The sequence below is a fragment of the Galleria mellonella genome, unplaced genomic scaffold, assembly GCF_026898425.1.
Source record: "Galleria mellonella isolate WM207_F2 unplaced genomic scaffold, CSIRO_AGI_GalMel_v1 utg63, whole genome shotgun sequence".
In the NCBI taxonomy this organism is placed as follows: domain Eukaryota; kingdom Metazoa; phylum Arthropoda; class Insecta; order Lepidoptera; family Pyralidae; genus Galleria; species Galleria mellonella.
Window position 1 is genome coordinate 14,331,783 of NW_026442130.1, and position 18,174 is coordinate 14,349,956.

The 18,174-nt window shown below is 34.3% G+C and overlaps 1 protein-coding gene across 1 annotated transcript; it reads right to left on the reverse strand.

The window, feature by feature from the left end:
• Nucleotides 1-1,024: 1,024 nt before the first annotated feature.
• Nucleotides 1,025-11,730, reverse strand: LOC113515789 (uncharacterized). The gene is made up of 3 exons (XM_026900076.3): nucleotides 10,763-11,730; nucleotides 2,632-2,862; nucleotides 1,025-1,227 (listed from the first exon to the last, which is right to left on the reverse strand). The coding sequence occupies exons 1-3, from the start codon at nucleotides 11,519-11,521 to the stop codon at nucleotides 1,045-1,047; spliced, it is 1,173 nt and encodes a 390-aa protein (XP_026755877.2). The 5' UTR covers nucleotides 11,522-11,730; the 3' UTR covers nucleotides 1,025-1,044.
• Between the last annotated feature and the right edge of the window lie 6,444 nt (nucleotides 11,731-18,174).

Below are 18,174 nucleotides of genomic sequence, written 5' to 3' on the forward strand. Positions count from 1 at the left end.
ATCTGCCGCCCCTTGTACTCCTTTGTCCCACCCGGCTATCGTATAAACGATCTACTAGTAAATATAGCACTGATGGACACTTTAATTAATTAACGTAGCACGCCATTTTAATACTTAATCCAAAAACAAAAACACCATCTGGCAACACTAGAAACGTACGTCATTCGATATTCGCGCTCAAGCGCATGTGACACAAAAATAACAAAAAAAAAAAAGACAATATAATAATAAATATAAGAGCAAATAATATCTCTCGACGATATCGTCGTTAAAACATCTCTAAAAGTCAAAACCGCCTAGCAAACGTGGCAACTACTGGCAAACTTCTTACAGGGAAGGCTTATGTTGAGCAGTTGACAGTTGACGGCCGAAATGACGAAAAATGATGATGACGTAAACGTAATATTGGTAACGGGGACTAGAGACATCATAGTTATCAATTTATAATATCTAATCAACGCCAATATGGCTCCAGATCGATACTAGCGTATTTTTTTTTCTAGAACTCACATTAACGAAGCAACTTACCTAACTTCATCCTCTCGATTCCCCGTAAACCAATATATTTAGGCAGAATTACCATCTGCTCATGTTTGCTTGTTTATTTTACATTTAAAAAATACAGATAAATAAAACTTAATGCTAATCACAGTTACAATGGAAAAATATAAAACTATCTTGTAATATAATAATTTGAAAAGAATAACTGTAGAGATTCTTATGAGTTCTTCTCACCAGATAACATGATCATGAACCTTTGTAATCAAGTCTATTTTAATAAAGATTATTTCTATTCTATTCTATTCTATTCTAACAACACCTTTTATTAGCTTCAAGAACAATCTACATTCACCTCAACAATATTAACTTATATATAAATCCATGTATCAATAAATCGTGTAACAAGACTCTAAGCTTCCAATCTGACGTTCATACCGGTGAACAATGGATTGCTTACTTTTATTTATAAAATAGAAAGAAACAAAAAACAATTCCCGGCTTTTTCTCTTGCTCTCTTTTTCTCTCTATTTCTTTTTTTTTTAGCTAAATGATTTTATACTGAATACAGTCTTCGATCAATTCGGTGAATCTCTTAGCGAATAGCTCATTTGGCGTCAGAACAAAATTATTGAAGTCTGCGTCTCCATCCATCCGCGGGGCGTTTTCGGCTTCCACCGTTACAACTGGCAGAACTAACACACCAAGCATTACAGCAAATGGCAGCATCTGTAATAAAATATTTTGTGTACTATTTATAATTATTGTCTCTTTTGTCGCCGTGTCGGTCCCGGCATGGAATAGGCCACCCCTTCCTTTCCCGTGGGTGTCGTAAAAGGCGACTAAGGGAGAGCGGGGGATGGGCAGCAGTGTTCCTCTTAAAACATCTCCAAAGCCTAACTGCAGTTGCTAATCCGTCTGCCAAGCGTGGCTTCTCAATAAAGATGAATTCAGGGTTAATCTTAAATACTCTTTAAAACTAAAACAATTTGAGTAGGCTTAATAGGGTTAGTTTGGTATGGGTCCCATAATGGTAGACATATAGGGATTAAAGGTAATAAAAGGGCCGATGAGTTGGCGAGAAGGGGATCAGATTAAAAAATTATAGGTCCTAAACCATATGTTGCACTTGCATCAAGTGTTTGAAGAGAGTAGCAAAAGGAATGGAGGACTTTGAAGGCTCTTAGCCAACCAAAAAGTTCTTAAACGACAATGCTGAGGGATGGGATAAACTCATCTACAGCGGTGGCAGACAACAGGGAAGATTCATAATGGGTGCCCTAACTGGACATATGCCAGTAAGGCATATACTACACAAGATGGGTCTATCTTCGGACACACTGAGCAGACTGTGCGGGGAGAAATCGGACTCCATGGAACACTTGATGTGCAACTGTGATTCGTTAGCGAGCATGTGTATGAATCTACTAGGAACGGCTTATCCAGAGCCAGGGGACTACAGATATCTTGAATCACGGGATATCGTTAAGGTAACACATAGGATCTATGAAATGATGGTATAAGGTAGGGGGAAGCAAAAGATCCCGATGGGTCGATGTGCAACGTCTTAGCTGACCCCATATGCGAATACAAGATAATAATAGAATCTTTATTTAATATCTATTATATAGTTAACTACATAAAATTTACTACATTGTTGTAAATCTTAGATAATACCAAGGTAAATACTTATTATGTACGTAATGCCTAACAATATTATACTTAATATATGCAAATTATGAATAGCTACATACAATTAATCTTGTTGTTTCATTGTATGTAATTAAATTAATCAATACCAGAAGAAGACTTTGTACAAAAGTAGTTTGCTTGAGTACTTCTGTCCCATTCGTGTTTCTACCGTGAAACAGTTGTGTTTGCATGGCTGTGTTTCGGTTTGAAGGGTGAAATATGGCAGTGAATTTACAGGATACGGAGGAATAACACCTGAGTCGTCAGGAAAGGCAACGCATGGCGGGTATCATGGGCGAAACAGTATACTCTGTTATGTCCATGGTACTGCTCACGTCTATAGGCGACATTTACTACTTTCCATAAGGTGGGCCGTCAGCTTATTTGTCATTCTAAGCTGCATAAAACAAATTAAACGACGATAAACTAATAGATTCTCACCTCCTTTAATTCACTATTGAACGTCTCCCTTGAATAGACCTCGTCTGCTTTTATATTGAACTTGGCCAACGCCAAGAAGAGCTGCTCGTAGTAGTGTTCGATGAGCTGGTGGTAGTACTTGGCTCGGAACTTCTGGTCGGACCCCACAAATATGAAGTAGATTAGGTCCGAGACGGGGCTACCAGCACGGATGGTCTGGTAATCGACTGGCACAATTTGGAGAGAGTCACCCTGAAATGAAAAATAGACATATTTGTTTGAGTCTAATATTTTTTACGCAATACATAATGGAAAATAAGCCCACTGATGGAAAGTGATCATCATTTTATCCGTTAATTGTCCACTGCTGGACATAAGCTTTCCGCATAAGAGGAGTTTTGCCATTAGTTGCCATGCTTGGCAGGCTGGTTAGCAATTGCAGATAGGCCTTTGGGGAAGTTTTAATAGAGATGCTGCTGCCCATCCCTCGCCCTCTCTTAGTCGCCTCTTACGACCTTATCGCTTTTAGCGATAAGGTCGCCCATTGTTTTTTGCTGTGATTATTTCTTGTAATTGTTTGTATCTATAATAAGTTTACTATTGTAATCTTTTGGAGGAAATACTAAAGAGTATCTATAATATATATATTTATATATATACATACATATGTATATATTCTTAAATATGATCTTTGATATAATATACTTTGCTATACACCGCTCTACCCGCTGACATTAATGCTCTTTTCCACATTGGGTTTGCTGGAAGAGAACTCTTTTAGAATTAAGCTCGCCTTTGTACATTTACTTACCTCTGTCATATTTTTTATGCACTATCAGTTTCTACATCAAAGTACAAACAAATAATGCCACTAGGTCAAGGTCGTCAACTACTGTAGGAAACAGAAGATTTCAATGTCACTAAATCTTGTGATTAGTGCATTTAAATGACGAGACAATGTGTTTGTTTGTTGATATTTCCTCGGAAATGGGAGTTAATATCAGACAAAGTCTAGTGTAACGATTAATCAAGTCATATTTGAAGATTACAACATAATGCATCTGCATACGTATACATAGTGAGCATAGTTACGCCATCGTAGAACCAGGTAAGCGTTTACTCAGTACAATAACTCGATTGTGTAATAATTGACACCTATGTACGGTACAATCGTTTTAGATTTAATATTATATTACAATTATTATTACATCATATGTATATATTTATTTATATATTTATATTTATTTATTTATTTATTTACCTCTTTATTGCACCGAAACCAGACCAGTTTACCAGAGGGAGACTTTATACAAAAGTCGATTGCTTAGGTACCTCTGTCCCATTCGTGTTTCTACCATGAAGCAGTTGTGTTTGCATGGCTGTATTTCGGTTTGAAGGGTGGGATATGACATGAATTTATTGAATAACACCTGAGTCCTCAGGAATGGCAATGCATAGGGGGTATCATGGCGAAACAGTATACTCTGTAATGTCCATGGTACTGCTCATGTCTATAGGTGACGGTTACCACTTTCCATCAGGTGGGCTGTCAGCTTGTTTGCCATTCTAAGTTGTATAAAAAAAAACCGAAACATAAAAATAAATAATGACATATAAACAATTCAACTGAAATACAGTAGCATGGAGTACAGATTAAAATATACACATAAAGGTACAAAAGGCGGTCTTATCGCTAGAGCAATCTCTTACAAACAACCTTTGGTTGAAGGAGAACATTTAGAAGTGGGTAGGTGGCGCATGAGTGAATTAATAATTGTTACGTATAATGCACAAAAACATCAAATACATATTGTTTATTAGACTACTTATTATAGCAAATAATATGTACTACATATACATATACATATAAATATATATTATATGCTTATTTACTTTTTATTACATCACTTTGTCAATCAAATTCGGTTGTATTTTTTTTAAAGTTTGTTACCTCATAACTCCGTCAGTTGTAAACCGATTTAGAAAATTCTTTCTTCCTCTCAAAGGATATACTTCTAGCTTGGTTCCATAGAAATTCTATCAATATCGGTTTAGTAGTTTAGTTTTTAAATTAAAATAAATGAGTGTCACAAATGAAGTTGACTTTTTTGTGGGACACTAATCTTTCATTACGTTTATCACCTTGATGATAACATTGACCGCTATAATTCATACAAAAGAACATAACCTTTATTCACAATAAAAATTTTGGAGTTAATAAGCAAAAAATAAACAATTTAAGATAGTTAGAATCCGTAAAATATATTTTTAAATGCATAGTTGCTTCTGATTGTTACAATCCGGAAACGTGAATTCATCTTTTTTTCCATGGGAAATATAGTAGATTGGAATGCTTCGTGATTATTTTTAAACTGTGCTTATGATTTTTATTTCTTTGTTTTTTATTTAAAAATAATTTTCTTATCTTGCTCAGAAAACTGAAAATCAGGATAGACTCGGACCAAACTTTATGCAGTATAGATCTTAATAAAGTATTTCTAGAAATTATGATTTTTTTATACCACTGAGGTGGCAAACAAGTATACGGCCAACCTGATAGTAAGCGGTTACCGTAGCCTATGAACGCCTGCAATACTAGAAGTATTACGCGCGCGTTGCCGACCCTGAAGAAACTTCTTTACCCCCATTTTGAAGAACCCCATGCTGTAGTCTCTTGAGAAAACCTCGGCAGGGAGCTCATTACATAACCTGAGTATTCGTAGGAGAAAACATCTCTGAAACCACGCTGTACGCGACCATTTAGGTATGAGGGTGAACTCCCTGTCGATGGCGAGCCGTACGATGATAGAAAGTGGCCGTGGGCATCATACTGATTTGATCTTATACGAACCCGATGAGTCGCAATGCTTGTGTCAAACAAATCCTAACCGGCACCGGACGTCCGTCTTTGTCGATATTTCTATTCTATTTCAAAGGACGTCCATTACTTCGCAAGGCAAACAAATTTCGACTTTAAAATTATGATTAAAGAATACAATATCATTTGATAACAGTGACCGTACAACTATCCTAATACATCTTGCCACTTGAAGTGGGGATTAAATTGCAGTGGGCACATAGATAGATAGACAGATATTCTTTATTGTTTCCTCCAAAAGATCACAATAGTAAACTTATTATAAATATAAAGAATTAAAAGAAATAATCACAATGAGAAAACAATGGGCGACCTTATCGCTAACAGCGATCTCTTCCAGGCAACCTTTGGATGGAGAGGAGTAATTCCTAATGGACAGCACTATAATACAAATAATAGACAAAATTATATTATTATTATTATTTTTATTTTATCACGTTCACAAGCCGGAGTGAATAAAAAAGAGCCGGTCAAGTGTGAGTCGAAACAGAAATAGTATACTGTTATGTCCATGGTATTGCTCATGTCTATAGGCGACGGTTACCACTTTCCATCAGGTGGGCCGTCAGCTTGTTTGCCATTCTAAGTTGTATAAAAAAAAAAAAAGATTATTAATAGATTTGAGATCAGTACTTAGTAATTTCTGTGTTAATGTATCTATTATTTGATATAGCAGTATAATTTATGCCATAATATAATATTATAATATGCAACAAATGACCCACTTTAGCTATTAAAGTCTTTCTCTATTGCGCTTATGCTCAATTTGAAAGACAGTGACAAAAGACACTAATGGTTAAAAATAGGTTTGTTTTGAATTTTTATGGTAGGAATAAAGGATATATATATATATATATATATATATATATATATATATATATATATATATATATATATATATATATATATATATATATATATATATATATATATATATATATATATATATATATATATATATATATATATATATATATTTCTATGGGTTCGATCTGTATTTACAAAGACGGAGTTATGAAGTAACAAACATAAAAAAATCACCAGAGAAACACCTTCTTTTTGAAGTCGGTTAACAATTATAAAAACACCACAAAATGACATAATTTTTTATTGCTTGCTCCTCAAACAATCATTCCCTGTATTATGGGAAATCATTTATCTACAGCGCAACATAGAACTTCCAAATGTTAACTCTCCAAAACTCAGACCCTGAGGCCCCATTTACACAAAGCAAACTACTATTACACGGAGGTCACAAAAAGTGTCAATGTTGCGGTTTCATAATTTAGAATGAGCAGTCATTTATCAACCGTAAAATTTAGGCCATCGACTTGGCGTTTACATTCATAGACCAGCGGTGTTATTCTGTAACCGACTATTCTATACAGTCGCTCGCATACAAAAGCTTCAAGTCGCTCAGCGAGCTATAGAGACGGCTATGCTGATCATTTTCACCACCGTACAACCCGCCATAAACTAAAATTTCATCCCAACCATCTGGACGAGTGGCGTTCTTCTAGTGTGCGTTTTACAAGGCACTTTCTCCCACGTACAACTAATCTTTGGAATCAACTTCCAGCAGCAGTATTTCCGAACCGATACGACAACATAACCATCAAGAAAAGAGCATATTCCTTTTTAAAAGGCCGGCAGCACACCTGCAATGCCGTAGGTGTTGTGGGTGACCATGGGCGGCGGTAGTCACTTACCATCAGGTGAGCCGCATGCTCGTTTGCCCCCTGTGTTGTAAACAAAAATGCTCATTTTTTTGCGTGACAGAAACCGAAATGAGGGTATCCGTAGAAGAACCACATAACAAACATAAAAAAAAAACAACCGATTTGAGCTTTGTTTTTGAAGTCGTTTGAAAACTCACTTCGCTCGTCATTTCCAAAGTCTACAAATAATACAAGAATACAGATTTGAAATTATGAAATTTAGATGACATGCAAACTTAAGTGAAGTGAAAAGTGAAATGTAAAGTGAAGTGTAAAGTGAAATGCAAAGTGAAGTGAGTTGCGTAATCGTTACAGAATAGGTTAGCTGCGCTCTGTCACCGCGGCCAACCTCGGACGCAGTTTACTACGCCCGTCCGAGATAAAGGGAGATCAAGGCCTTTATTACAATGACGTATTGTGCTGTGAATTGTGCATGCAATTGTCAATGAAATACTTCCACCGAATTAGTTGATATATCCGTTACCCGTCAGTTTTAAACATGGCAGACATGGTTATACCATTTTGCCATAATTTCAAAAAAGGTTTTTTTTAAATTTTTTTTTAAAGATAGATAATTTATTTGCATTACTTACAGCACACAAATTACAATACAAACATACACACACAGTAAAAGAGATAAAAGAATGAAAAACAAAAAAAAGCAAAATATAAAAACAACATTTTCCTTTTTTCATGTACCTACGTGCTATAGTAACACAAAATGGTCACAACTCAGTTTATTGCTTTGCCCTTAAAAAGAGCACGGAATGGGTGAGTATGGAATAACAAGCCCGCCTGTGCTATTGGTATACTCTGATGAGACATCAGTAAGAGATGATAGGTGAAAATTTGGCAGGTCAGGTAACCCATCGTGACGAATTCAACAAGAATAAATCACGATGTTTTCCATGGGGAACCGCGTATAGGTAGATTTGATAGGGCGACTGGTCACGACGTATATCGTGGAAAAATAATAATTACAACTATAAAAATAAAAAATATTTTGTATTATTAAAATGTGTATTTTTGTTAAGAAACACTCACAATTAACTTAATAAACAAACAAACATTATAACGCGCAGTAATAGATATAAAAATAAATTGTGTGTAAGTAACACAACGACTAAATGTTTTGAGTGGAGGGAAGGGATTGTTAGTAATGGGGAGGTTAGTCCCCATTACTATCAATATACCCTATCAGGTCGACCTACACGCGGTTCCCCCTGGAAACTATCGTGGCTAATTTATCGTTGAATTCGTCACGGTGAGCTAACTGACCTGCCTTTTCATCCTCACCTATTACCTCCCACTGGTACCCTGCCAGTGTATACCGTTAGCGCAGGCGGGGTTATCATTCCATACTCACCCATTCCATTGCCATTACCATGCCATTTTCACTCATTAAAAAAAAGTATTGAGTACTAACGCTTACTGCGTGGCAATACAGATATATAACTGTCTACCTTAACGTATCAGGAATTGTAATATTATATCCTATTTAAAATAACGCTCTTCAAGCTACTTTTATATAAATGTTATTACTCAGTAAATGAGAAACGAATTTATATTAATAATAAATCGACATGACTAGGTAAGTAATACGTAAGTATACAAAAAGTGACAAAATATTATTGCTACTTATATGTTCCGTGTTTTTTTTTATACAACTTAGAACGGCAAACAAGCTGACGGCCCACCTGATGGAAAGTGCTAACCGTCGCCTATAGATATGAGCGAAAAAGTGTTTTTTGTCAAATAATAAAAAATACTTCAAATGTTATACAAAATGTGGGTAGTTTTTCTTTAATGGATTATAATGGAATGATAACCCCGCCTGCGCTATCAGTATACATTAGCGAGGCACCAATGAGGGACGATTGATGAAGATAAAAAAGCAGGTCAGTTCCGATAAGTTAAGATACGGCCTTGAAATAGAGCTGGCTGGAAGAAGATGCATGAAGTAGTTGCACCGACAAGAGGACACACTTAAATGAAAAAAAAAGTATGTAGGTATCAGAACAAAAAAAAATTATGATGAACTTATTAGATTCTGACTATTTTTTTTTATACAACTTAGAATGGCAAACAAACTGACGGCCCGCCTGATGGAAAGTAATAACCGTCGCCTACAGACATGAGCCGTACCATTGATGCGTTGCCATTCCTGAGGACTCACGTGTTATTCCTACGTACCCTGTAAATTTACTGCCATATCGCACCCTTCAAACCGAAACACAGCCTTGCAAACAACTGCTTCACGGTTGAAACACGAATGGGACAGAGGTGCCCAAGCAAACGACTTTTGTACAAAGTCTCCCTCTGGTGAATTTTAGAGTAATCGATATAAAATAACACTCTCCCTGTCTTAATAGTGTTATATTTCACAATTCCATTCACTTACACGTTCCAAATAACTACAGTTTTCAAAAGGGTATCGCCATTTTTATATTTGTTTATTACTACCACCGAGTCATTGAATGACTAATACTTATTTTGTAAATTCATTAATAATTATGAAAATAAATTGAAAATATTTAAAAATATTCAAAAAATTAATAAATATCAGAAGGAGACTTTGTACAAAAGTCGTTTTCTTGGGTACCTTTGTCCCATTCATGTTTCAACCGTAAAGCAGTTGTGTTTGCATGGCTGTGTTTCGGTTTGAAGGGTGGGATATGGCGTGAATTTACAGGGTACGGAGGAATAACACCTGAGTTCTCAGGAATGGCAACGCATGGGGGGTATCATGGGCGAAACAGTATACTCTGTTATGTTCATGATACTGCTCATGTCTATAGGCGACGGTTACCACTTTCCATCAGGTGGGCCGTCAGCTTGTTTGCCATTCTAAGTTGTATAAAAAAAAAATTATAACATGATTTAGATTCATTAATTTTTTTTGTGACATATATAAACAGTGATTTGATGTAGGTAGACAAAATAATCACTGACAAGATGGCAGTTCTTCTTAAATTAAACATAATATTACGCTATTATATTATTTTTATGTTACTATATATAAAATTGCTTATTTAATAACATAATTGAAATTTGTTTGCCGTGTGGTCCCAGTATAGAATAGGCCACCCCTTCGCATGGGTGTCGTAAGAGGCGACTATGGAAAGGCGAAGGATAGACAACAGCGTCCCTCTTAAAACATCTCTAAAGCCTAACTGCGGTTACCAACCCGCCTGCCAAGCGTGGTAACTACTGGCAAAATCCCTCAAGAGGAAGGTTTATATTTAGCAGTAGATAATTGAAAAATGATTCGATGACGATGATCAGAATTTATCCTCAAATACGGAAAACATAAAGTATAAGATTATTAATCATGTTTATATTGACTAAGTTCCTTTTCTTTATAAAATACAGAAACATACTCGTAACACCACGGACCTCAAGAATGGCAACGTATGAGATACCACGGGAATGATAGGGTACTTTGCGATATCCATGCCCCACGGTTACCATTTCCCATCAGAAAGGCAGTCAACTTAGAACGGCCTAAGTTTATTAAAAAAAAAAAGAAAATTTTTGGATGTTTTATCAAACTCACCTGCCGTTTATTCAACAAGTTGCTCGGCCGATAGTCCCCGTGAATTAATACCGGCTTTCCAATAGGTTCATAATATTTCAAAAAACTCTTCATGTCCGATTGTGACTTGAAATACTTCATAACTCTTCCCCTGTGGTCTTCGTTTAACACCTGTATCGAATTCCCGATCATTTTCTCCCAAACATTTTCATCTTTGTCCTGATCACCAAACTTGAACACTAATTCATTGCATATTTTAACATATTCATCTGGGCATTCTCTTTCAAAAACAAATGAGAAAGCGTGAAATTTTGCCAGTACCTTGATGGCTTCGGAGGCGTACTGCCAATCGACGGATGTCAATCTATTGTGAGTTTCATATCCACGTGTCACCAAGTTCTCCAATACAATGGTCTCCTCCCCGCGAATCGGACTACCGCCGTAAAATTTTGGAAAAATAAACCGATCCTCTCCCTGTACGGAGTATTTCTTCTGGAAACCGTCCCATGTGTTCACCAGTTTAGTGTAAAAGAGCTGTTCAGTTTTAAACATAGAGTCCATGTACGATTTCTTGCGGATCTTTTCCCCTATAGCTGCCACCTTCGCGAAGAGATTCAGATCGTCCGTGTACGGTGACGAGATGGTCGCGAAAAATATGGCCGATGTAAAATTCGCTCCGCCACTAGTGAAGCCCTTAATATTCACTTTGTAATTACATATGTTATTTCTGCCCGCGATTTCCTCGAGCACTTTTCTCAGCGATTTTTCCGCGTCCGTCATTGTGCACGACCGTTTCAACACTGTTATGGTTTGCCACGTGATTTAGATACGAAGTGATGTAACCTTTGATGTCGGCAAATGGAGCAACAAACGGCAACGCAGCAAATTTAGAAATTAACAGACTACATAGAATTTTATCGAGACAAATAAACGATACACTCGAATGACAATCATTTATGTAAATGACTCGCGATGCGCTCCAGTTTTGCACGGGTACATAGATTCTTAATAATAATCTATACTTTTTAATATCATAAAGAGGGTAGTTTTGATTGTTTGTTCGTTCAATGTCTCATAGCACGTTGACGGCTTAACCAATCGTATACACGCATTATATAGGATTTGAGAAGTATATAGGCTACAGCCCATAACTCTCTTATATAAATTTTCCTTAAATATCTCCTACAATGATACCAACTAAACCGTCTTTCAAAAAAAGCGTTCACGCTCACTTTTTATCTTTATCCGAGCAGTAAGTGCTTTATATTATTCCCAAATTCGTGTATAATATAGTATATATCATATATTTATTTATTTATTTATTTATAGCAAGGCAACAGATTACAAATTAATACATTTATAAAATAAATATTACATAGAACAGCATTAAATTAGCACTCCAATAACTGCTCTGCACAACATTCGATATTAGAAACATTAAAAGAATGACGGCTATAAATTTATATGTGTAAGTATATTTGTTATTCATATATTTAATTTTAGTATGTATATTTAATTTTAGTTTATATATGTAATTTTAGTATGTATGTATATCAATAATTAGTAGTACCGCATTCGAGTATTCTGACACTTGCCTATGGTTGACTGGGAGAGAATGCTTTTAGCATTAAGTCCGCCATGTACACATATTTGTACTAATAAATAAATGATAGTTGCAATTATATTATATTATTTGATTTATGTATAATATATATACTGTTGTTGTGTCGAAATAAATAAATATTATATTACGCTTAAAAAGTTTTCTCCCACGAATGCTCAGGCTGCGGAATGAGCTCCTTGCCGAAGTTTTCCCTAGAGAGTAAAAAGGGTTATATTAAGACTTCTTAAGGTTCGGCAACGCGCACATGACACACCTAGTGTTGCAGGCCTTCATAGGCTACAGTGACCGTTTACCACCAGACGGGCTGTATGCTTGTCAGCCACCTTCATGGTATAAAAAAATTAGCTGCATCACGCAGTTGTATCCGTATTAAAACGGCCCTTGAAAAGTAGCTTATTGGCTAATGTTTCTACATTGTAAATGATTGTATTAATGTGAGATCATAGGTTATGTTTATCATTTGTTATTGCAGCCTTGATAATGTAATTAATTCTAATTATACATTATTTAATAATTATTCTAACATAGTATGCACTTTGATTTGATTATAGCAAATTTATTTATTTATTGTAAAATTAATTTGTAACTTTAAATAATTAACTATATATATATATATATATATATATATATATATATATATGAAAATTACTAAAAGATCAAAGCTGATATTCTTTATAGGAGGTACCAGTAGTATTTCGCTGCGGGCACTTCGCAGCTTAATGCTGACGTGCTTGTCTTTTCACTGTTGCGACACATAAAACCACCTACAAATTTTTGTTTCGTTTATTGTCGTAACTCATTAATTTATTTACATTCATAATATATTCATAAATTATAGAATAATGAATTAATTAATTAATTCATTCATGAATGAATTAATGATGAATGGATAAATGAATGAATGGATGAACGACGAATGAATATTATGTGCTTATAATGGTGAAGAAATAATTTATCCATCCATCTAGGTATATCTTAAGTGAGCTTTTAATCTACCCGTGTACTAAATTTCATTTAAATCTGTTAAATATTTTTTTCATGATAGATACCAACATCCATTCTTTGACCTCATAAACTTTCATATTTTTTTATACCACTAGACTGCCAAACAAGCATACGGCCCACCTGATGGTAAGCGGTTACCGTACCGTATAATCTATATATTTATAACAGTAAACAGTAGGATTATTAAAGTAAGATAAAATAGTAAATTTTCATAGTTTGTACTGTGTATTATATGACATTATATATTTTAAATATAACAATATCTATCTATCTATCTATCTCTATCTATTGTATTTAAGAGCTGCGCTCTTGTCGGTGGAGCTCTTGCCACTCACTACGATTTTCAGCGAGTCTCTTCACCTCTTGATACGACACGACACCAACTCCTTCCTTGATCTGCCTGACGTAACTATGTCTTGGTCTCCCTCTCCCCCTCCTTCCTTCTATCTTACCTTCTATTATAATGTTCATAAGTTCGTCGTGTCGTATCAAGTGTCCCAACGTTTTTCCCCTTCTGTCCTCAATAGTTCTAATAATTTGTCTTTTTTCCTTAACCCTAAGCAGGACCTCCTCATTGCTAATTCGATCCCTCCAGCTAATTTTCTCCATCCTTCTCCAGCACCAATAACAATATAGTATAAATATTTTAATTGCATGTTGCATCATAATTGTTAGATTACATATGTTGTAGTAAAACCTCTTAACCAATCAAAAGCAGTTTTGATTGAAAATTATTGGTTATTAGTACTTTTAAATGCAAATTTGCGGTTAAAAGTACTTTTGACTGACGCTCTTCGTCAAATGTAACTTTAACTGCAATAAAGCATCAGTCAAAGGTATTATTAACTCGATAGATGAACAAAAAGATATTTATTAAATATGAAATCGTTTATTACGAAAAATTTGGCATTACATGATTGTAATGCCAAATTTTTCGTACTACAAAGTAATACAAAGAAAAGATACTAACCTAACCTAATTTAAATAAAATAGGTTAGATTAGGTTAGGACTTTAACCTAAAAAAAAAATTTTTGACTGATACAACCAGTCAAAAGTACTTTTAACCAGCTCCATTGAGCAAAAGTACTTTTGACTGATTTTGCTAGTCAATAGTACTTTTGGCTGGTTAAGAGTTTTGACTGCAACACATGCAAGAATCATCACTTTAATGATACAGTAAATTTTAACCATAGATTACGGGAAAATCATTTAAAACCTTGACTTTTAATAACTGTGTATTTTAGTTGCGTATGAGTATATTAGTGGTTTAATAACTTAGTACAAAAGATAAATGTAAACCGGTATTTTGTAATGCACCAAGGGCACCGTGGGCGTAAGGGCCGGTAAATAGTAACCGGTTTTTTGTAAGGGCACCAGGCGTCACAGTATAATCTGTAATCACAGTATTGGTTAGAACAGTTTGCAGCCTTTTCCAAACACAGTCTTATTTAAAACAAAAAATATCAATACTATACTTAGGAATACTATATATGTGAAAGTGGGTTTGTTTGTTTATTTATTGCCTTATAACGCTATGAAATTTAATATATAAACAGCTGAGCAGACTGTCTTATGGTCGCGTCGTATTCGTTTGTTTACATTTTTAATAAATTCAATTGAAATAGACTATAGATCTTATTTCTTTATGGGTGAAAATGCAATGGTGTTGAAAGTGAACCATGTAGCGCCATCTAGTCGTTTCTTACTGTTACTTTTTCCTTCGGTTCGATCCGTTACTTGTGTGGCCGCGCGATATATTTATTTTATATGTTTTTTTTTTTTACTTATTCTAGTAAATTAAAAGAGTTTATACTTAAATTATTATGATTTTCATTACAATAAATGATAACCCCGCCTGTACTATCAGTATATGCTGGCGTGGCACCAGGTGAAGATGAAAGCAGGTCACTTGGCTCCTCGTGAGGGAATTTAACAAGAATTAACCATGATGGTCTCCAGGAAACCGCGTGGAAGTCGACCTGTTGAGATATATTGCTATACTGTTAGACTCTATTACTATAAATCCTTATCATCCATCTCTCTTCACTCGTACACTCTTGACAGAGTGGTCGTGGTTTTAACAATGATAGTGGAATGTCGATGAGGCGCTCCTTCGCGATTGATTATCACCCATAGATATCATTAAAAAAATAATTAAAAATGTATTTGTTGGAACCATAAAAATGAATTACAAAAGTAGGGTAGTGTACGATAACCGCCACATTAGTTAAAATAACTGTGTCGTGGCTGTCAACGCCCACCTACTCAAGGCAGAGGCGTTAGTATTCCAGTAGAATAAATAAAACTGTTAATTAAACAAAGAAAAAGCATATACATGTATATATATATATATATATATATATATATATATATATATATATATATATATATATATATATATATATATATATATATATATATATATATATATATATATATATATATATATATATATATATATACCAGAGGAAGACTTTGTACAAAAGTCGATTGCTTGGGTACCTCTGTCCCATTCGTGTTTCAACCGTGAAGCAGTTGTGTTTGCATGGCTGTGTTTCGGTTTGAAGGGTGGGATATGGCGTGAATTTACTGGGTACAGAGGAATAACACCTGAGTCCTCAGGAATGGCAACGCATGGGGGTATCATGGGCGAAACAGTATACTCTGTTATGTCCATGGTACTGCTCATGTCTATAGGCGACGGTTACCACTTTCCATCAGGTGGGCCGTCAGCTTGTTTGCCATTCTAAGTTTTATAAAAAAAAAAAAAAAAAAAAAAAATATACATACATATATATATATATATATACCAAACATATATATAAGTTTGTTAACATTGTTATATATACCATTGTTTTACTTATTGTCATAAAACTTCAACTGCATTGTATTGTACCTCAGAGAGAGACTATATTTATTATAATTTATATCTGTATCTCTTTTCCACCATACAGCCAAGTTTCTACCGCCTTATGATTTATATATTATTTTCCAGATGAGAGTAAAAATGCAGATTATACCTTAGTGGTCAGGAATGGCAACGCCTGTATATTATGGTGGATATTATGGTGTTTTCTTTCATGTCCCTAGTACGACATATCACTTGGCGTACTATTTTTTATCTGATAGACGGTAAAATTATTTACCATTCCAAGTTATTATTTTGATTGAAATATTATTGTTTAAAGACAATGCAAGAAACAATAATATTTTGACAAGAATTACACATTGCTATAACACTTTTCACAGGCGCTATGTGTAGTAAAATTTAAAGTGACTGCCAAATCACCAATTCTGAACCGATTTCTGTATTTCTTTTTGCAATGGATAAGGTTTGCTCTCGTACTAATTCTTTATTATTTTTGTTACGAATATTGTCTTTGTGTTTTTTTAAGAGTAAAATTATAAATTGCTTGCTTTTACCTGAGACTTCATTTGCGTGTCCGGGATATATTCATTATATTTTTTATTGCATTTCGTTTCGTAATGTGATTAGTAGATAACATTTCAAACACAATTATGGACCCTGTTGGGCACAGCGAGAACGAGAGAGGAGGACAACACTTTTTTCACTTTAGAAATAGTCTAAGGATCTGTTACAATATTATCCAATCATTTCAAGATTCAAGATTCAAGATTCAAGATTTATTTATTTGTAAAACATGCGTATAAATACATGCAGATGTTGACAATATAATAACGTTCGACATGTTTAGCCTGTACGGCATACAAACATATGTGGTTACACAGATAGTTCACATTATACATCAAGTCCATTTTATACCATTAATCGTCATCACATTACAATTTTCAAATACATTTAAATAAATAGTAATTGTCAGTCAAAATTAAAAGAACGATGTCACAATGAAGTTAATAACTATAAATAAATATTCGTTTTGTCAGATTTTATCATTAAAGAATTCACATACATTGTAATAACATTTATCAATTAAGAATTTTTTTAATTTATACTTAAATACATTAGTTGGTGTATCCTTTATAGATTTTGGTATTTTATTATAGATTTTTGGTGCCATACATAATATACTATCGTGCATAAGTTTTGTACTAGATTTTTTTAGATATAACTTATCATTATCACGTCGATTGCGTTTAACAATTTCTGAAAGTCGTGGAAATAAATTCTTATTAGTTTTAACAAATACACACACTTCAAATATGTACAATGAAGGTACTGTCAATATATTATATTGTTTGAAATACGGCATACAACTATCAGTATTTTTAAGATTAAACATGGCTCTTATGCACCTTTTTTGAGCTTTAAATACAAATTCTTTCTTCGTTGAATTTCCCCAAAATATTATGCCATACCGTAAATTTGAAGCAGTAATACCATGATACGCTGTAATGAGCGCTGATTCATTTACTGTAGGAGACAATTTATTTAAAGCATAAGCCGAAGAACTCAATTTCTTGGATAATTCATCTATATGATCTTTCCAGTTTAATTTATTGTCTATTATTATACCTAGGAATTTGGTATTCTCTACAATTTTAATATCACTATTAAGGTAACAAGCACCAATAGTACTTAAAGAAGTCCTTTGACTGAAATGCATTATATGTGTTTTATTAATATTTATTTTTAGATTATTATTATTCAACCATTTAACTATATTCTTCAAAGCTTGGTTTACATCATTTTCATACTCATCAATACTTTGGCATTCTATTGTTACTGTACTGTCATCAGCAAAAAGTGACATAGGTTGCTTTGTTATTTTGGGTAGATCATTTATATATATAATAAACAACAATGGACCCATAACACTACCC